Raw genomic sequence first — 21,804 nt, 5'->3', positions numbered from 1 at the left:
ATCAATCTCGTGACATGTACTAAGAGGTAGAGGTGTAGACTGCATCGTGTATGTTGGGATAGCAGCAACCACAAAAGAAACTAGTCTGGCTGCCAAAGATAAAGTATTTACCTTCCAAGAAGAAAGACGAGTCTCCATCCTATTCAATACATGTTGATACATAACTTTTGTAACTTTCTTATGCAGTAACGATACACCTAAATACTTCCTCAGATCTGTCGTAAATGTAAACCCCAGGAAATTACTTATCTCTGTAGCTTTACTTTAACCTACATTCTCGGAAAAGAAAATCCTAGATTTATTACTTTTGACTTTTTCCCTTGAAATACTGTAAAAATCATTAAGGCAAGCTTTAATCATCCCAGCTTGATCCAGGCTAGCTTCAGCAAAAAGTAAAAGGTCATCCGCAAAAAAAAGATGAGATATAGCTATCCCATTCCTTTTAGAGCGAAAAAGTATCAAGTTGCCATTCTCTACTTCACCTTAAATTAAGTGTCCTAACTTTTTTATAATTAGCATAAACAAATACGGAGATATTGAAACTCCTTGCTGTAACCCCCTAGATAGGGTAAATTTTTTCCCCTTTTCATCATTCCATAACACTTGCATAGTGATAGTAGAGAAGCATTTAGCCACCAAATTCATAAATGCTTTAGGCATATTCAGTTCCTCTAAGCATTTCCCCATCTAACTTGATTATAAGCTTTCTCCAACTCAATCTTCAATGCAATAAAGCTTTTCTTTCTTGAACATTTTTGAAAATAATGAATAATCTCCTGAGCAACAATAATATTGTCTGTACTTTGCCTTCTAGGACAAAACTACATTGATTAAGGGCCACAACTGTAAGCATGATAGCTTTTAGCCGTGAGGCAAGGACTTTAGTCATTACTTTGTAAATGACATTACACAGACTAATAGTACGGAAGTCTTTCATTGCCTTCGAATTCTCAATCTTCAGGATTAAAAAATTATTCGTATCATTAAATCAAGATTTTCAAAAGTCTGCTGCAACAGCTGAAATATTGTATTCCCTACCAATTCCCATTGGTTTTGGAAAAATAAAGGATTCAAACCATTAGGGCCCAGGGCTTTGAGAGGGCCCATAGAAAACAAACTCTGTTTTACCTCTTGTAGAGTAATCTCCTTTCCCAACAGATCTAATTCTGATTGCGAGATTGTAGGAAATCTCCCTCTAAAAATAATGTGATTAGGAGAAGGCAATGTCTCTTAATAAAGGCTTGTAAAATAATCCATACCCATGCCTTTCAAGCGTTCTTTATCATAAATCCATTCATCATCATCCCCTTTAAGGGCTTCAATCTTCTTCCTTCTCTTGCAATTATTAGCCATAATATGAAAATACCTAGTATTCTTATCCCCCAGGGAATACCAATTGCACCTAGACCTTTACAGCCACATAATCTCTTCTTGCACTAACACTTCTTCCAACTCAGCCTATAGAGTATGTTGTTTAACCTCCAGGTTCCTTGAGCAGGGGTTATTACTCAGTTTTCTGAAAATATAATCAAGCTCAGATAGTAAACTAGCCTTGCATTTGTTGATATTTTCAAACACCTATCTATTCCATTTCGTCACGTTCAAAACAAACCTGTCCACATTGTCTTTCTAGCTATGAGATAGACTCTAAGAACCTTTCACAACTAATTCAAAGCCTTCAAGTGTAATCCAAGGAGCAAAAAATATGAACGAGTACCTCCTCTTATCTCTACCACGTCCTGCCAAAGTTTGAGCAATATAAGACAATAGTCTGACTTATATTTAGGTAAGTGAATCACTGAGGCTTGATTAAACTTTTCAAACCACTCAACACATACACAATACCTATCAATTCTATTGCATGTTCTCCCATTACTCCATGTGTATTTATGACCTTGGAATCCCATATCAATCAAACCAAACCTAATAAACCATTCCTTGAAACGCCGATCTGGTTGGAACAGGTGTGGGTGAAAACAAGGCACGTTCTCCATCACTGAGAATAGCATTAAAGTCTCCTTCTATACACCATTTTTGCATACTATTATCTTCAATCTGACGTAAAGACTGCCACAAAGCCTATCTTCGATCAAAACATGAGTTACCATACACTATAGATAAGTCCCATTGCTCCTTGGATCTATGGTTAAAACAACCATGTAAGATTTGCTCATGCTTCTCCTTCACTTGAAAATCAATCTTATCCCCCTAAAAGAACTAAATAGCCCACTAAAACCATTCGCTTCTACACAGTCAAAATTTGGAAGACCAATTCTCCTACTTAAACTCTGAGCTTTGGAGCTATCATGTTTGGTTTCCAAAAGAGCAAGGAACTCAAACTTAGATCTACGTTGTAACTTAACAAGAAGTCTCGAGAAACTTCTTCCACCGATGCCCCTAATGTTCTAAAAAAGAATATTATTACTGCTTTTATCTATAAGAATATAATTAAGAAAATACCAACAGACCATTTAATCATGCATGGTAGAGCCGTCATTGACAGTCCGGTTGCTCAACATATCTGCATGTTGCTTGTAAGAAAGCGGGTTCAAATGTATAAGGAATTCCTTCAAATGGCCCGCACCCGGATCTAGTGGATCATCATCTATTTTCATGTTCTCTTCCTCATAGTTCACGCTATCCTCATCTGTGGGTTTGCTAGGAAGACAATCCATAACATTGCCCAGTTCTCCCTTACGATCTAGCTCCATTTCTTGTTCACTTGATCTAGCTGAAACTGTTTCAAAGCATCCCCTAACTTGTCTTTAGCTCATTGTAATAGATCCATTCCACTCGAATTGGCTTGCTTTATTCTCAGATTTGTAAAAGGCCCTGGTGGAGTAGGCCCATGTTTTGGCTACTTTATCTTTCTAGCATCTAAAGTGAAATTCGGCCCAGTTCTAAAGTTCCCTTTAAGCCCATTAGTAAGCCCCATGCGTCTGTCTTCCCTTTCTTTGTTATTGATATCCATTAGCGGATTACATGCCCAATAATAATGGGATGGTGATTCATCCGATCTTCCCTCCTCAATCTCCAGAATAGAATATCGAGATTTTGGCCCTTCCTGATTTGATTTCCCTCGCAATTCCTGCTTTTGCTCATTGACCTGGTTTTCCGATCAACCATGACATCGAATCTCCTTCTCCAATGAACCATCATCCATTCATCATAGTAGACCTTCAACTCGATCACCACCGACCCCCTTTCATCTCATCTATTGATCCAGTCTTCTCGCTAAGAATAATCACATCTGGTTGAATAACCTTATGTTCTCCTTGTTTTTGTAAAGTTTCTGAGACTTGACCTTGCATGGCTCCGGTTAGTGATGATTTAAATGAATAGTGATTTGCATTATGTCCATACCTGCCACACTTCAAACATATAAGATGGATACTTTCGTATTGAATACGCTTCTCCTTGCCGTTAATGAGCACGATTGGTCTAAAGATAGCATTGAGGTCTCGTTCAACACACAAACGAGCAAATCTACCCTTCTTCCTTTTCATGGTAGTCGTATCTACTTTTAAGACTTGACCAATTTGTGACCCCAGAACATATAGTATACCCTTATCATAATAGTCCAGAGGAAGTTTAGAAATCTAAATCCATGTTGCAATTTTAGTAAGATTCTCTTCATGTGGTTCGAAGTCTTCTTTCCAAGGTTGCACCACTAGGTAGTGATCAAATAATAGCCAAGGACTGCCTATAAGTGCAGAGTCATAATCCTTTCTATTTTCAAATTGCACCACAAAGAAACCAGACCCTCCGTCAATAACTTCCACATTACCAAATCGCCCCCACATTTGTGGTAGCTTGGATTCCATATAATCTGACCTTGCCATCCTTCCTAACAATGTGACAATAAGAGTGTTCTTCCATTTCTTTGCCAGTCTTTCCTTCTCTTCTGGAAGGATGATAAAGTTCGGCCCTCTCAATGTCATCGTTATCGATATCCTCGACTTTCATTTGTCTCCACTCCACCAATCCTCCTCCTCTTCCTCCTCGTCTCTCCTATTTGTACTGGCATGTTTGTAGGACTTCCAGGTTTTACTATTCTTCTTCTCAGAATCACCCACCGCAGTACTCGTCCCTCTATCCTCCTTCTCCTTTTCAGCCTCATCCTCCTCCTCACTAGAGCCGGTAATTTGGGCCGAGCCCGACGAGCCAGCCCGAACCCGCCCGAAAAATTTAGGGCCAAGCCCGAAAAAATATTATTTTTTTATTATTCGGGCCAAGCCCGATCGGGTTCGGGCTTGGCCCGAATACCCGAATAAAAAAATAATTTTTTAAAAAAATATATAAAATATGATAAATATTAATTAATTTTTTAAATTTTATATCATTTTATACCAAAATACTATATATATAAGTGTTTTAATGTAGTTATTTTTAAAAAAAATTAAAATAGTTATATTTCATATTTTTATTATTTTTAATCAATAAAATATCTCAAAATAATATTTAAAATATATTTTAATATTGATTTTAATATTTTAAGACCCAGTTTTTGTTAAAAAAAATTTTGAGTCCTATAAATCATTTGCATGTAAAAAAATAATTTTATATTTTTTATAAATTAAGAGAATTAATTTTAAAGTAAAAATAAAATTGAAAATAATTTTAAAAATAAAATTTAGGCATGTACGAATTTCTGACTCTACTACTAGATAAACATAATAAATAGAATAATATTCTTGAATAATTACTTGGTTATTGTCCATGCTAGATTTGGTTAAAAATTAAGAGTAAACTAGAGTAAGAATCCCTTTTATATAAGAGTTAAACAATATAAAAAGTTAAAGAAAAATGATTTCAAAAAAAATAATATTTTACTCATAATTAAATAATTTTTTTATATAATATAATGATGGCAATTTTTTTATATTCATAAAAATGAAAAGTATAATTTACCTGAAAGTTATTTAAAACTTTGAACTAATCGAAATAATAATTTTAAGTTAGTAGTCTAACTGTGATTGAATTGGGATCAGCTTAATCATAATTAAAATAATATAATTTAATTAAAATATATAAAATATTTATATATGACTATGATAAGAGCAATATTTAAACAATTAAGACATTAATTTACAAGTAAAGGAAACATTCATGAATAAATTATACATAATACAACAAAATAATAACAGAGCTACTTAAATACAAAGTTGATAAATTATTTTTTATTTTATTCTTTTAAAATTAAGATAATATTTTACGATTAATAGAATTATTTAAAAATTAAAATTGGTTCAAAAAATATAGAAAAAATATTTTTAAAAAGTTTCGGGTATTTGGGCCAGCCCGAATAAGCCCGAAGCCCGAAGGTGTTAGAGCCGGGCTTGGCTATATGGGCTTTTTAGAAGGGGTAGGATGCTTTAAGCCCGATCTGAATAAGCCCGGCCCGAATTGAGCCCGGCCCGCCCGAATTACCGGCTCTACTCCTCACGCATCCATACTTCCTCTCTAGGCACGAGACTCTGCTCAAAGGAGAAAGAGCCATCTCCTGCTCAACCTTCTTCGATGACAAACTAGGGCATCACGTTCTTTTGGCGACAGCGCTGAAAGCTCTCTCGCTCTTCCGCTCTCCATCAATAAAACTAAAAAAGTATTAAAACTGGATTAGTAAGGCGTGGAAGGAGAACTTCCCTCGGAGGAGGTAGCCGTTCTAACTTGTCACAAAAAATCTAACAAGCAAATCGATCAATATTCCAATATCACTTAACATATGCATGAAACTAAATATATAAAAATCATGATAAGGCATGTTATTTACAAGTTAATGATCATGTATTTTTTTTTGTTGCCAAAACGAGTCAATTTTATTAATCATAAAAAAATATTATACACATTAATAGTCGAAGCCAACAAAACTTTTGAAAAAACTTATTAATACAACCTAATACATAACTCACAAAAGCAAAAAAAAACAAAACAAAACAAAACAAACAAATTAAAGAAACAATACGGTTAACCAATTCCAATCCTATCAGAAGCATACTTAACATTGGTAAAATCACTGCCATTCAAAGAGTCTGCAACTAAAACATCCAAGAGAGGAGATGGAGCTCTAATCTAGTTTAAAGATTTTATATAATGCGATAAAAAATTTCATCTAATTTTTCAAATAAATTTACATGTGATATAAAAAATTCTAACAAGGTGTGCTGTGAATTATAAATTCTTTTATAGTAAGTAAAATAAGAAAAAAGACAACTGTGAATTATATAAATATCATGTTTTGCCCCCCTTTTTTTTATAACAAGTGGAATTACAAGCAATTAAAAATGTGGGTTATCATTTTTCAACCAAAAAAATATATGTAGGTTTATCTTTCAATTTTTGTCAATAACAAGTTGTATTGTATCATGGTTTATCTTTCATTTCTCAAATTTTGTGCTGACAATTAGGATTTATACTATAGTTAATAAGGAAATAATATATCTGAGATATAATTAAAAAATTACATTTACGAGAATGAAACAAACAAATACGAACAGTGTTTTATTAAATAACAAGATTTACAAAATTTAAATCCCTATCAGAAGTCACTTATGAATAATGAAATTTTTTCTAACATGGGTAAAATTGTTAGATACAAGAATCTAAATCCAAGCATTAAAAAATGATATCAAGATTTGAAGCGGTGCAATAGTTTACCTTTATATTTAATTAATGTATAATGTAAAATGAATGTATTTAAATCAATTATTATTTAAATATAATAAAAATAAAGCTGTTGAAGCCCTTGACATTTTTTTTCAAAACAAGTAATACCTTCATGCTCTAATGATGTGATCCTTATAATTTTAATTTAATTTTTTTAATTTATTATAATTTAGTTTCTAAAATTTTAATTTGATTGTAACTCAATCTCTAAAATTTGACTCATGCAACTTAATCATTGTATTTTTAATCATTTAGATAATTGTCCCTATATCTTAAAAAAATAAAATTATGAAGATTAAAATTATATTAAAATTTATTACTAATATTTTAAATTACTAAACCATTTTAATCTTTGTAAATATTAAAATATTAAAATATTTTTAGTATTTATAATTTTAATTTGAAAAATACAGGGACCAGTATTTAAATAGTTAAAATTATAGAGATTAAGTTACAACAGAGTTAAAATTATAAGAATTAAATTATAATAAATTAAAATTCAATAATTAGAATACAATTGGGTCAAAAATATAAAAATCAAATAATTATTATTTTTTATTCTGACATCATAAACAATAGATGACACATCTTTTTTTTTTCTTTTTTTTTTCTTTTTTTTTTGTGATGTCGAACCTTTCGTTTTATATCAGCTTTTCTCAAAACTAATAACCTTTTATGAAGAAATAATTTTTTAAAAATTAGACTGTTTACTTAAATTTTTAAAAATAAAAAAGGATATTTAAAATTTTAAATATTTATTTATATTTTGAGAAGTTAGTTTACTTGTGATTACTTTGAAAAGTGCTTTCAAGGAAAAAGTACTCTTTTTATAATTATAAACAAACAAGAAGTACTTTCTATTTTCATTAAAAAAAATTAAACGGTAATTTTTTAAACTTTTTTTTTGCAAAGACAACATGAAAATCATCCTTTTAAGCTTGAACAAATGAAGGGACTGAATTGGAGAAAAAGTCCACTCCACGCCATGTTCTACCACGAGTTTAGCTGTAATAACTACAAAAGTGATCATTCTCGGGTAAAATCACATCCAAAAATCTAGGAAGAATTTTTTTTACAAATAAAAACTAATGTAAAAGAAATTATTATTATTAAAATAGAAATATAAATTTATTTATCTTAAATAGGATTTAGTATTGATGCTTATTTGTAGATAACTTTCAGCTCAAATTATTGAACGTAATTCTCCCTTGCTGTCACTATCCCACCCCAGGTCCAATTCGCAGCATTAGTTTGGTTTCGAAAGTGGAGGGATAGCTGCAAACTATGTGGTCAGGGATAACTGTATTGATCAGTGTGCTGATTGTGTTGTGTGTGCTGTGGATAGAAGCATAGTCGAAAATACGCGCCCAACCCGTCAAACTGGCTCATTTAAACCTATTTAATTAGAGACTCTGGGTTATAATCAAGACCCTTCAACTGTAATTTGAGCTTAAATAAGTTGGACATAATGGGCTCGAAAATAAACAAGTTAGCCTTAAAGGGTCAAGGGCCAGTCATTTCAAACCCGCATAACTTTTTTTTTATATTCAAATGATTAATTTTTGATAGATACTTGGATTTGAAAAAAAGTTTAAACATAATCTATCTGTACATGTTAGCCCATATCTGTAAAGAAGAAAAAATATTTTAAAAAAATAACAACTAACCCTAAATCCCCTAGCTTAACTCTCTAAACTACATTTCATCAATTTTATCACTCTAGATTTATCTCTTGTTCACATGGGTTGTGCTCGTCTCTTATCATTCCTTTTTATCAATAACATCTTCCAAATCCTAATAGTGTTCCTCTATCTGCGACCAGGCTTTATTGTGCTTCTTTGTCTATGACAGTGCTTCACCAAGCTTAAAGACTTAAACGATAGCATCTTTCAAGTCATCCTCTTGCTTGAATAGAATCATAGTCTGATTTGCTTTTCCTTGTTCTTCCCTTATTCTTAGTTTTGCTCTTACTCAAACTTGTGTCTATAGTTTATCTTATTTGGTCATTTTGATGCTATCGTTTTGTTTGTGTTTATGGTTAATTTAGTTATTTTATTTTGATTGCTGTCATTTTACTTATTAATATGGTTGTACTCTTGATTTATACACTAGTATGAAATTTTTGAGTTATTTAATAAACTGGTGTATTACTATTTAATTTAATAAAAAATAAAAATAGATAATAGGGATTGAAGCCCGCAGGGCCAGCCCCTGAGCCTATTCTCTCAAGGGCTAGGCCCTGCAATTTGGTACCTAAAAAAATAAGCTTTTTAAGTCTAATTCTTTTAAGCCTGAGCCCATCAAGGGTCGACCTTTAGGATTGGGTTGGCCTATTTTCTTAACTCTAGATAGAAGTGGAAATAAGGGTGAGCTTGGTTTTTAAAGACTCAAGCTTTAAAGCTCGATTACCTAAAATTTAACTTAATTTTAAAGCCTAATTCTTATTTAAAGGACTTAGGGTCGGGCCCTTGAGCCCTTTTTTTTAAAAAAAAAATCAACATTTTAATTTAAACAAAATATTTTAAAATTCAACATCAAACAAATCAAACTCTCAACAAAAAATTCAACAAAGATTTAAAATTTAAAATTTAAGATGAAGATTAAAATCTTCATCAATGTAAATCTAAATCATTTTCATCATCATCTAAAAATAAAATATTAGATCTCTTATATGTAGATTCACTTGTTGAAGATAGAGGTAGAAATTTAATGTCAGTTATCTTTTCAACTTCTTGTTCATTATTTATAATAAATATTAATCAAATTATGTCATTATCAATTAAATAGATGTGTGTGTGCGTGCGTGCGCGTGTGTGTAAAATAACCAGGTAGATTTAAAGAGCCGTTCGAGCCCAAGCTCTTTTTCATAGAGCTTATTAGGGCTAGGCCTTCAAGTTTGATTATTTTAAAAAATTTTAATTTTTAAAGGTCAAACTCTTATTTAAATAAAACTTTTAGGCTCGATTGTTATTTTTAACTCTACTTGTATTGAAAAAGAACTGCTGCTACAATCTCATCCCATCCCAACTCTTGAATGCCTATGACTACACTGTCATGTTTTCTTTGTTTTGTTTTGCCTTTTTTTTTCTTAATAAAAAAACCAGACTATTAATCACATGATTCAAGAAACTTAGGCCATATTTGATATCATTGAATTGGCAAGGTGGAAAGGAAACTAGAGATAAAATCCTAGTTTAAATATGATTGACATATAAGAGTTGTAATTCTTAAAAATTCTAATTTTACCAAAAAATGTTAGAATTCAATTCCATCATATTTGATCATGGAATTACTTAAATTCCCTTGAATTCATTTGTGAACTCCATTACCCTCATCTTTTTTTGTCCATTTACAATAAGATAGGTTTTTTTAATTTTAAGAAAAAGGATAATTTGGTCTTTTCTTATTTTAAGTACATATACTAATTAATATTATATTAAAATTTTATTTTTATATCAAATACACTTTTAAAACTCAATTCTATTTTTATTTTTATTTTAATTTTATTCAAAGCTTTTTTATTACATCAAATGAGGCCTTACGCTTTCGAGCCGTTAATTTAAAGGAGATTCAGGGCAGTATTTGGCTATTTGCACGCGAGTTTGTCACTTTATTGAAGGGTTGAATCAATAAAAGAAATTATCCAGCTGCAACATCGCTGCAATGTCACCATCTTCTTGAAAATGCGCAATTGCTTAATATTTATTATTATTATTATTATTATTATTAAAATCTGGCACTGGTGCTATGTTTTTGGTGCTATTCCATTCGGCACTCGATTTGAATTGAGCCAGTAGCCGCAGCTATCACAGGCTTGATTGACTATTGCCGTGCGAGCGGCGTGCGTGAACAAATGAACAATAAGCGTCTTTAATTTATCATCGGTTTTCTGGCCCCAAAAAAAAAAAAAATTTGTTATCGGTTTATTACACAGCCATGGGCGAGTTTGTTGTCATATTAATTTTCATCTCTTCTTAATTTTCTCTTAGGTGACCAATTATATTGACAGAATTACAAGTAAATCTCTCTTAGAAAAATAACAACTTAATTTGGTAAAATGTGATAATAATTGTAAGGTCACAAGAGATTTATGTAAAATTAAATTTTTATATAAAATTACTTTAATATCTTTCTGCAATTAATTTTACATGGCTGCAAATTTAGTTTTACTAATTACTAAAACAATTTAAAAAATTATAACTTTTTAAATTATAAAAAGATATTAAAATAATTTTACATAAAAATTTAATCTCAAAAGTTGTTTAAGACCATTGTGGTTATCATACTTTGTCAAATCAAATTATTATTTCAGGCAGATTTATCTGTTTTTTTTTTTTTTTCAATTACAATTCGTTATAGTGCTATATCATATTTCTTCGTCATACATCATGTGTTGTCACGCATGACGTTCGCACTTATTTGCGACTGTTCTCCTCTGCTCGTGTCTCCAGGCTCTCACCGTCGCTGTCCCCCTGTGAAGCCAAACCCTCGCCACTAAATTTTCTCAGTCAAATTGACTTCAGTGAAAAAAACGACCCAACCGGACAGTGTTTGGGATTTTTTAGGGAGAATAACATAATTTTATTTTTTTATTAAAATTATAAATTTATCATAACAAAATTATAAAATTAACAATTAAATTTGTAAATTTTTAAAATTTAATATTTAAAATTTAATTTAAATCAATTAATGATCTTTTTATCATTCTTCCTTTTTTATTTAAATAATTGATTCTTACATATAAATTCGTACTAAATATTCGTTGATTTTTAATATCAAACCCTCGAAACATGCCGCTAATTCCAAAGCAAAAATTAGAAGAAAAAAATCTGTAATAAAAATACTTAATTTTCAAGATCAAATAAGAAAGAATTTCAGTTAAAGATTAAGAAAGAGACTTAATTTCATGTGAGTTTAAAAATATTTAAAATTTTAATTTAAAAAGTTAAAAGAATTTTAACGATAGAGAGATCAAAATATCTTTCACATGTTATATTGAATTACTAGTTGTTAATTTTCTTACTTCATCTGAATGTGAGTTGCAAATTATATGAGTTGATATATCAATAATTATATAAAATTTGACATCAGTTTTTCAATCATAAGCAACAATATCAGTTATTAAATTACTAATTAATTCATATATTCAATCAGGCATTTCCAAGCGTTAAATTACTAATTAATTCATATATTCAAGTCGTCGACTTCTTCAGTCTTCAGGCCAAAACCGCCAGCCTCATCATACAGACTGAGATCAGAATAAAAACAGATATTGATAGAGGAACTGATCATAACATTTAGGAAAAAATTAATTCATATATTCTTGTATTTTCTCTCACTTTTGAAATAGAATCTTGTAATTTATTTTGTTTCAATTAAATTCTTATAGTTTAATCTGCTAAATATATTAATCTCCAAAGATTAAAATTATTAATGAAAGATGAATATTTTTTAAAAATACTTTCAGAGTTTATAGAAAATTTTATTCAATACTGTTGGCCAAAAAATTGATTAAATACAATTTTTAAATTTTTACGAAAAATTTATATATATTAAAATTATTTAGGAAGCATCATAATTACGTAAATTTCGAGTTTTAAAAATTATATAATTAATTTTTCTTGTTATTATTATTATCTTTCAACGAAAGAGGGGTAGCCAAGCTACCTAGGAATTATCCATATAAGGCTTGTAATGCCAATCACTGAGTAAGACCATTCATGGGCATATTAAACAAGTGCAAACCAGGGGCCAAAGCAAGTCCGTCCTTGGCCAACAAATTAGCAGCCTCATTCCAATTCCGTCTCGTGTGCTGCAGATGAACCTCCCAGTCCCTATGAAGAAGCTAACGAAGTTCTCGCAATAGAGTTCATAATCACGATTTTCAATGTTGGTTTTTGCACCAACAAGCTCCAAGGTCCCCTCCAGACAACAGATGAACCCATACGGGAACTGCCCATGTGCATTGCCCAAAAGACCACCACAAGAAGTTCTGGTGCCATCAAATATTAGAAGCTGAAGCTCCATCAATGTCAAGTTCAGCAACTTCTGACGCGCTTCACCCTCCATCATCTGTGCTCGAGAGATTATTAATTCCAGAATAACATGATTTGTTAATAACATACAGTAAAAGTTGTTAATTTCATTTTTTTAAAAGAAAAAATTTAAGAAATTTAATCTTCAGAGATTAAGACATTTAGTTAATCAAATTATAAGGGTTTAATTAAAATAAAATAAATTTCATGGATTTAATTTAAAATTGAAGAGAACTATAAAGACTTACAATTATATTTTTCCTAAATTTTAGAGTTTCTCAAACAAATAACAGCCCACTCGGGAGTTTCAGCAGTTTTTTTTTAATATAATGTTTACGGCTTCTTTTAAATATAATTTATTCATAGTACAAAATGTAAAAGATATATTGCATAAATTATTCAAAATATAAAAATTTATGAAGCGGATCGCGTCAACAACTTGAAAAGTATTGCTATGATTGGCATGAAAATAGGCACATTTGTTACATATTCCATCTCCTGGTTTTTTTGGTGAAATATATCAACGATTTCATGTAGAAAAGAAAAGAAAACCCTTTGGTAAAAACTGATGAAGTAAAGCACTTTATCAAAACGTATTTTTTTTTAAATATAATTTTTAATCCCTACACTTTGCTCGTGTTTTGCAATAAATTCTTGCATTTTTTTATATTCTAAATTGTTATGCTTTCATTTTTTCAATGTTTTAAATCCTTAAATGATCAAAATGATCAAAGTATATGGACCTTAAATCAACTAAAACACCAAAAATAAAAGTATATAGATCCAAAACATCGGGGAAAAAAAGTGTAGGGATCTATAATAAAATACGAGCAAAATGCAGAGATCAAAAGTTATATTTTTTCTTAAAAAAATTACAGACTTCAGGAGAAAAAAAAAAAAAAAACCTTTCAGGACACTACATGCCAATGTGATGTGCAATTACAAATATCAAGAGGGAAGAGGAGGGAGGTACTAGTATAACCCTACACACACACACATACAGTAAATTTTATTTTATTTTTATTCTATTAAAAAATTGCATTAAAACCTCATCACTCAAAAGAGTTATTTTTTTCAGAAAAATAAAATAACGTTACTATTTAAACAAAAATATAAATAAAAATTATATTATAAAATGAGGGTGGAAGCAAAAGTTCCTGGAGGTGGAGTAGAAAAACGTGTAGGTTGATGGCAGGAGTCATTGCATTGTAGATGAGGGTAGTGAACGCATAGTGAAGCTAGAGGCAAAAGAAATGACCTCTGCGAGAACAAGAAATTAAATAGGTGGACCCTTCGAACTTCAATCCTCACTATTGTGGAACCTGCAAGATCCACCATTTCCATTTCTTCGACAAGCTAGACAATGGCGGGATGGGAACCACTAGATCTGGATCATTGAACGGCCAGATAGGAATGGCTATGGTGAAACACAATGACGGCATAGGGATAGGCTGGAAGACGCTGGGACGATGGTGGCGCGTTCAACAAGCAAACTAACGATAATTTGAATGCAGAGGTCGGGGCAATTGTGAAATTTAGCAAAATGAATGAGGACAAACAAGTTCAAAAATTTAGCTCTCCTCCCAAAAAAAAAAAACTCCAAATTAAAGGAAAGTGAGGAGTTAGGGGAGAAGAGATATTTCTTCTCCCCCCCAAAATTTTGTAACGAAGTCCATTTTGTTCTCCCACCCAAACATATCCTTGACGTCACACCTTTAAGAAATTGAAAAAAAAAAAAGAAAAACCTTAAAAATGTATTTCTGCGTTTTTCGGCCAGCAATTTGCTTTTTCAGTTTTTCTCATATTTTCCCCCGGAAAAGGTTCAGCTTCATCCCAAAAGTTAAAACAAAAGCAGGCTTGTTGTTTTTTGTTTTTTTGTTTTTTGGGACACCGAACCGGCTTGGAATATGGGATGAGAGTTGAGAATGAGGGAGATGATGCCTTTATTGCCCTTGTATTGCAGTTCACAAGAAGAAGGAAAAATAGAATCATGCAGTGGAAGCACTAGTATGAAGCTGGACTAGGGACGCATAGAAGCCATCTTGAATGTTAATCAGCGTCTCATGCCTTCCTTTCTCTACTATGACTCCGTTCTTGACGACGGCAATCACATCCGCATTCTTTATGGTGGACAGACGATGCGCTACCACCACAGTAGTCCGATTCACCATCACTTTGTCTAATGCATCTTGAACCACTCGCTCTGACTCGGCATCCAACGCACTCGTGGCCTCGTCTAGCAGTAATATCTTTGGACTCTTGATTATGGCGCGTGCTATGGCCACCCTCTGTTTCTGGCCCCCAGACAACTGGAGTCCCCTCTCCCCCACTACCGTCTCATAACCCTGCTACCAGAACAAAGCTAATTGAAATCCTCTCAGAGAAGTCATAAGTAAGGTTATTATTTGTTGGGTTTATTTCTACCTGGTGTAAGCCACTGATGAACTTGTGAGCGTTGGCCAGTTCTGCTGCAGCTGTGACTTCCGCTTCTGTTGCATCGCCTCCTTTTCCGTAGGCAATGTTGGCACGGACAGTGTCATTGAACAACACTGGTTCTTGGCTCACGAGCCCCATCTGCTGTCTTAACCACTTGATCTGTAACGTTCGAATTTCTATTCCATCAAGCGTGATCTCCCCTGAGTCTGGGTCATAAAATCTTTGGAGCAATGCAATCACCGTGGATTTCCCGCTTCCACTCTCGCCAACGAGGGCCACTGTCTGCAGGGAAGGGGGAAAAAAAATTAAATTCATGGATTTGTTACTCGCAACATGTTTTTCAACACATTATCATGAAGGGAGAAAAAGAAAAGTAAAACTCTACCTTGCCCGAGTGGATAGCCAGATTGAGGTCCCGGAAAATTTGTGTATCTGGTCTGGATGGATATTTGAAGCTTATATGACGGAGCTCAATTTCTCCCTTTACGTTATCCATCGTGGCGCCGGACTCGTCGCTGGAGTCTATCTTGGACTTCCCGTCGATTAGATCAAATATGGAAGAAGTGGCAGACTTGGCTTTGCTAGAATCCGGAGCCATAGAGCTCGACTGGGAAACTGCCATTGCCGCCATTGTTAGAGCAAAGAAAACCTACCAACCACCAAAGCATCTAAATTAGTCGGAAGGAATCCACATTAAGATGTTGGAGCGTATCTCTCTCAACAACAAATGATGGACCGGTAACAATATTATTCGAAGATCTAGCCAGTACCCGAAAAACGTCTGAGAAATTAGTTCTGCCAGCATCCACAAGCCTAGCTCCGGCATAGAAACTTGCAGCATAGACACTAAAAAGTAAGAAAAACGAACACCCAAATCCTGCTCCACTGATCAAGCCTAGCCTTATCCCAGATTTCATGGGGCCTACGCATTTCTTCCTGTACAGTTCCATTACCTTCTCTTCGGCACAGAAAGAAGCCACTGTTCGGATGCTTCCAACAGCATCATTAGCTACTTGACTTGCTTCTTCGTACATCATCTGCAGCAATTCGCGTTACCGTATTCATAAATCTGTTTATCAAAATTTGAATAGTATAACGTAAATTTGCGTAGCAACAAAAAAGTAGCAAGCTCACCTTTGCATCTGCACTAAAACCCTTCATGAATTTCATTTGAATATATCCATTCACCCCAATCAGGGGAATAAGTACCAGAATAATTAAAGCTAACTCCCAGCTCGCAATGAAAGCAATAACTAAACCTGTCAACATGGAAGCTGCATTTTGAATCAGAAGACCTAGCGCATCACCAACAAGGGCTCGCACTGTCGAAGCATCTGCCGAAAGCCTTGCACCTATTACTCCGCTTGAGTGCTCTGGGTCATCAAACCAACCAACCTCCATGTTCACAACCTTCTCAAAACACATCATTCTGATGCGTTGGATTAACTTACAGCCAGCTACAGAGAACAAGTATCCTCGGGATGGAATTGCGAGAAGAGATGCAATGCCAAGGGCCAAAAAAACAATTGCCCAAAACTTGGAATCCTTTTTCATCTCATGAGGGGGCTCGTAGAATGTTTTGATAACAGAAGAAACCAACAAACCAAACACCGGAAGTATTGCACCATTTATAATGGCAGCCACGCATCCAAGCAGAAGCACTGGAATTTCAGGCTTGTTGAGGGAAGCAAGGCGGAGAATTGGAATCTCTGGCAATTCTTTTTTCGCGTCTAATTTTTCAAGCTCAGGTTCAGGGACGTTAACTACAGTGGGCATGCCGAATGGTACTGAAAATGAGTGCCTGCTACTATTGCCGACAGACGATCCTCGACTTATAGATCTCCGAAGTGACCTCCTTTGGCTTGATTGTCTGAACGATTCTAGGGAAATTTCACTTCTGTTTTGACGCTCTGAAGATTCTTCTGACTCTTTGTTTACTTCTTGCAAGCGTATAAGCTGAGAGTAAGCTCCCTCAGGATCCTTGAGAAGCTCTGAATGCGTTCCTGATTAGTAGACACGTGAAGTTAAAGTGAGATATACAAACGAAACTCTGATTATTTGAATTTTGATTTTTGTATGTTGTGGGTCGATGAAAAGAACATGATGGCTGGGCTGATTAGTATTGTATAGTACCTTTTTCAACCATCTTCCCCCTATGAATCACAGCAATCATATCAGCATTCCTCACTGTGCTCAATCTATGAGCCACAATAACGGTTGTTCGGTTCACCATGACCCTATCTAGAGCCTCTTGAACTATCCTTTCAGATTCTGCATCCAATGCACTTGTCGCTTCATCTAGAAGGAGTATTCTTGGATCTTTTATAATTGCTCTTGCAATAGCAATACGTTGTTTCTGTCCACCAGATAGCTGAGTTCCATGTTCGCCAACCATTGTGTCGTATCCCTAGATTTAACAGAAATGTTAGTAATAAAATTTAAATGTCATGACTCCGAAGGCAATTTAGCTTTGACTTAAATCATAATTTAATCGGTTATAAATTAGGACCTGTGGCAATTTATCAATGAACTTGGCAGCATTTGCGAGTTCAGCTGCAGCTCTTATCTCTTCAATTGTCGCTCCCTCCTTTCCATACACGATGTTATCCATAATGCTCGATGCAAACAACACAGGCTCCTGGCTGACAAGGCCGATTTTACCTCTAATCCATCTGAGCTGAAGTTCTTTCAAGTTGACGCCATCAACAAGAACTTCACCTGCCTGTGGATCATAGAATCTTTCTATTAAGCTAATAACTGTTGACTTCCCACTTCCACTCTCTCCAACCAAGGCAGAGGTGGCGCCACTTGGTATATGAAGAGAGAACCCATTGAATACTAGCTCCTCAGGTCTAGTTGGATAACTAAAGTAAACATCTTTCAACTCTATCTCGCCGTTGATGTCCTCTAATACTTTACCGTCTGGATCATAAGCGTCTATCTCAGGCTTTCTCTCAATTGTCTCGAACATTTTATAAGCTGCAGCTTGACCCGCAGCAAAAGCACTCAAGCAAGGGGTGGCCTGCCCAAGTGACCTGTCCATATAAAAAGATGTTTTTTAAGTTACCAAGTTGAACAATCCATTCATGTCTATACCCAAGTATATGGTTGTGTTGATACAATAGAAAATATAGGAATTACGTATCTCAGTTGTCACAGAATACAGGGGAAAAAATGAGGCTACTTACATGGAAGCAGTTAATATAGCAACAATCACATTAATCACCGTGCCGCCGTTGTATCCTCTTTCCAATATCATCTTTGCGCCAAACCATACAGCCAAAGCATAACCACAGAAAAAGACAAACATAACCATGCCGAAACCCAGGCCGGCTACAACGCCTTCATGGACTCCTGATCTGTAAGCATCCACAAGAAATTTGCTGTAAGTAGACACTGCTTGCTTTTCGCCTGTGAAGGATGCCACCTGGGTATGTTTGCACGTCGAAAGATAACATCAAATTCAGCTCTCTCTGATGTGATCTCAATAGAATTTCCCATAGTATCAATTCAGTTCTAACAACTTACAGTTCTAATAGAGCCAAGAGTTTGTTCAACGACATTTGCAGCTTTTGCATAAGCTGTCTGACCACGGGAAGCCATCCTTCCTATAATGAAGGCCATGGATGCCCCGGCTACCACCAGCAATGGAAGAATGGACAACATGACAAGTGCAAGAAGCCATCCTTTGATAAATGCTACCACAAAGCCGCCAATGAATGTTGAAATTAGTTGCAGAAATTTCCCAACCTGATCAGACAAGAAAGCTTTTAAACATGGGAACTCCCGAATGATGACAGCAACGCCAAATATTCATCGGGGGCGATTTGTTCCTAATTTTGATTCAAGCCTTTAATACCTTCTCTCCCATGGCATCTTGTATGAGAACAGTGTCACCGGACATTCTCCCCACCACCTCTCCAGTGTTCGTCTCCTTATCGAAGAAAGCAACGTCCTGTCTCAGTATGGTTTTCAGATACAAACCCCTTATTCGTGCAGCCTGTCTTTCCCCTGTGACCATCCAGCAAGACACCTCTGAAAAATAAAATTAAGGTAAGGAAAAGGAATTTAGAGAAAAGCAATCAAGGCCAGAAACACCCAAGTAATTTTGATGGCTCAATGTACTTACGGAGACATGCTGCCACACCGCATCCCACTGCCAAGTACACAAATTTCAAAGAGACCTGCAATTTTCCGAAAATTCAAATGACGAAAAACAAAAAGTTCAAACGCAAACCTGTAAACTTGTATTAGATTTCCTATGTCGACTCAGTTGCTTCAAAAATTCATGAAACCCGAGTCAAAAGTTCAGGTGCATCTCTTCCCAGCAATAAATATGAGATGAACCTTATAATTACTGCTGCTTTTACCTTGGAAACTTTTGCAGCAATGTCGGTGCTTTGCTGGTTACTTCCAAAAGCGTTGATCATTTGGCCCATCAGTAAGGTCATGAGAGGCAAACCCATGCCATTTCCAATGGCCCCAATGGTGCCGACGATCATTAAGAGAGTATCAGTGGAATCCGCAAACGAGAAGAGCCTGTAAAATGGAACTCTATCAACTTTTCTTTTTTGCCTGACCATCTCTCTGTTTGCCTCGTTTGTGCTGCATTCTGCGTGATTCTCTGATGTGATTGCCTTATTATCTGCTTCCAAGCCATTCTCACCCATGTCAGATCAGCGAGCTCCTTCTATACTCCCCCTATGGAAGAAAAATCGCTATGCAAATCAGCAACTCGGAAAGCGAACTCGAAAGATCGAATCGAATCAGATGGCAAAAAAAGCCAGCACTAATTGCCAGGGATTGAGTTATAATAGAATTGGTGAGGATTGTTTCAAAGCAAATCAACTTCCGTGGCCCAGTTGGCATTTCATTAGTTCATTAAGCGTGTGACTGTGAAGCTTTTAACGCACGTCAACGAAAAGCAATAAAAAGCAAAAGACCAAAAACAAAAACAAAATACGGAAAAATTGCAACGTGCAGGATCTGAAAATTGCCAAATAAGAAAAATTAGCCCGCAGACGTGAAGCTTTTTGAGGCGGCACTTGTTTTTGTACCCCCGAGGAAAAAATACAATGAAAGATGTATTATGTCATGAGATTTTAGCAAAATACATTTCTTCGTGGATCGCCAATTTCACTGAGATTCGATGACACGCGCTAACTGATCCAGACAGGAAAGCAAGGACGGTACATAACTTTTCATATTCTCAGGGACTACGCAGAAAGAAAAGAGTGGATGGATTACCAGGTGTGAAGGAACGAGACAGGGGAGAAAAATAATTCGCCCTTGTAGTACTAGCAGCAGCAGCTGAAACCATGAAACTGAGGAATCTCTACAAGGATATACAAAACGCTATGACGGTGACACGGCTGTCACGATGAAAAGAAAAACCCAGTAATAAAACACTGAACAGAAAGAACGACGGAGCAGAAAAATGGAGGGGCTGAAGAATTATTCAACCTGAAAGGCTCTCCCTTTGATGTTTTTTATTAATTAAGCTCTCCCTTTTCTTTTCTTTTGCAAGAAATGAAAACTGTCTGTTATAATCATCTTATAAAGATGATGCAATTATTCAAGTGAAAACTGATGAGATTCTTAATTAATTTTGATAACTCTCTGATTCATTGACTGCACTTTTAACTTCTACAGGGATTAATTTCTGTTACAGAATTATTATTGTGATATTCAGATTTAAATTAACAAGGTAAGAAATGTTATCATATTTGTCTTCGTTTAAGTTATTGCCAGAATTAAATTGTTAATCAATCAATTGAAATATCTAAACATGAAGGGCGGAACAAGTGAGGCATGGGGGGGATCCTGGAATTAGTTGGAGCAATTAGGTGGGAGCTATAAAATATAAAATGAAACTGGAGAATCTCTACCCGTGAACAGCCATGAGAAGAATCCGTGTAGGAAAGCAGTGAAAGAACGCAACCACGCAGTGAGCGGGAAGGGGAACTATTCTTTTCGCGGCTTACTAAAGAAAGGAGGAACAAGAAGGAATGTGGATTGAAAATATCAAACTATGGAAAAGGTGAAAAGTGGTGGAGAGAAGAGGAGAAGCTTTTGAGGCTGTAATTAACAATACCAGGTTTGCGGGATCTTATATGTTGGGTGTAGATCTGCAGATTCTTGAAGTCTATAACTGTGTGCAAATTCTGCGTTGGATGCTATCTGTATGGAGGGATTCACGCTTCACACAGATTATATGCCCCTCCCTTATGGCACCAGATTAAAGGCAAACAGTTTCTACCACAATAGCTGACTCCCATTATATTATAATATTCATATGTACATATCATATTCGTGACTCAATACTGGCGGTACATATCTGTCTGGTTGGCCATATCCACGTCTCTTTCCCCCCTTTTAAATATTGTCACCATATTTAATAATGGGAAAATATCAATTTTTTAAGCAAATTTATAGCAAAGAAGGATAAAAAAAAATTAAATTATCACTACAGGATTGGAGGATTAAAATAAAAATAAGTTTGAACATAAAATAATTATAATATTCTTGTTTTTTTTTTTAACATTAGCGTTGGCCACCGAACCTTGCTAGAGACCCCACCGATAGCAAGGTCTCCATAGTCATAGCCACCAATGGCAATTAAATAAGTGTTAAAATTTAAATAAATATTTATTAATAAATGACTAAC

At 34.5% G+C, this 21,804-nt stretch overlaps 1 protein-coding gene across 4 annotated transcripts; it reads right to left on the bottom strand.

Moving 5' to 3' along the window:
* Positions 1-14,627: 14,627 nt before the first annotated feature.
* Positions 14,628-21,377, bottom strand: LOC129305784 (ABC transporter B family member 21-like). Of its 4 annotated transcripts, XM_054945870.1 has the most exons (14): positions 21,026-21,316; positions 20,385-20,472; positions 19,508-19,838; positions 19,267-19,321; positions 18,997-19,172; positions 18,666-18,887; positions 18,326-18,564; positions 17,647-18,172; positions 17,271-17,544; positions 16,272-17,140; positions 15,908-16,174; positions 15,523-15,786; positions 15,126-15,419; positions 14,628-15,046 (listed from the first exon to the last, which is right to left on the bottom strand). In XM_054945870.1, exons 3-14 carry the CDS (start codon positions 19,805-19,807, stop codon positions 14,690-14,692), a joined length of 3,843 nt encoding a protein of 1,280 aa, XP_054801845.1. In that variant the 5' UTR covers positions 19,808-19,838; positions 20,385-20,472; positions 21,026-21,316; the 3' UTR covers positions 14,628-14,689. The 4 variants fall into 4 exon arrangements, with proteins under 4 accessions (XP_054801845.1, XP_054801844.1, XP_054801842.1 ...); XM_054945869.1 differs by lacking the exon at positions 20,385-20,472 and having other exon boundaries at positions 21,232-21,377; XM_054945867.1 differs by lacking the exon at positions 20,385-20,472.
* Between the last annotated feature and the right edge of the window lie 427 nt (positions 21,378-21,804).

This window comes from Prosopis cineraria, unplaced genomic scaffold, assembly GCF_029017545.1.
Source record: "Prosopis cineraria cultivar Desert tree isolate PC_DT_omini unplaced genomic scaffold, ASM2901754v1 PC3, whole genome shotgun sequence".
Lineage (NCBI taxonomy): Eukaryota > Viridiplantae > Streptophyta > Magnoliopsida > Fabales > Fabaceae > Prosopis > Prosopis cineraria.
This window is presented reverse-complemented; position numbering and strand designations above follow the sequence as displayed.

What these genes read in the sequence shown, in the direction of transcription:
- LOC129305784 (XM_054945869.1), bottom strand. Translation starts at nt 19,807, where the DNA reads ATGGGTGAGAATGGCTTGGAAGCAGATAATAAGGCAATCACATCAGAG. An exon ending in TCATTGATAAATTGCCACAG is followed by an intron (nt 17,545 to 17,646) that starts GTCCTAATTTAT and finishes TGTTAAATCTAG; the next exon opens with GGATACGACACAATGGTTGG. An exon ending in TCATCAGTGGCTTACACCAG is followed by an intron (nt 15,047 to 15,125) that starts GTAGAAATAAAC and finishes TTCTGGTAGCAG; the next exon opens with GGTTATGAGACGGTAGTGGG.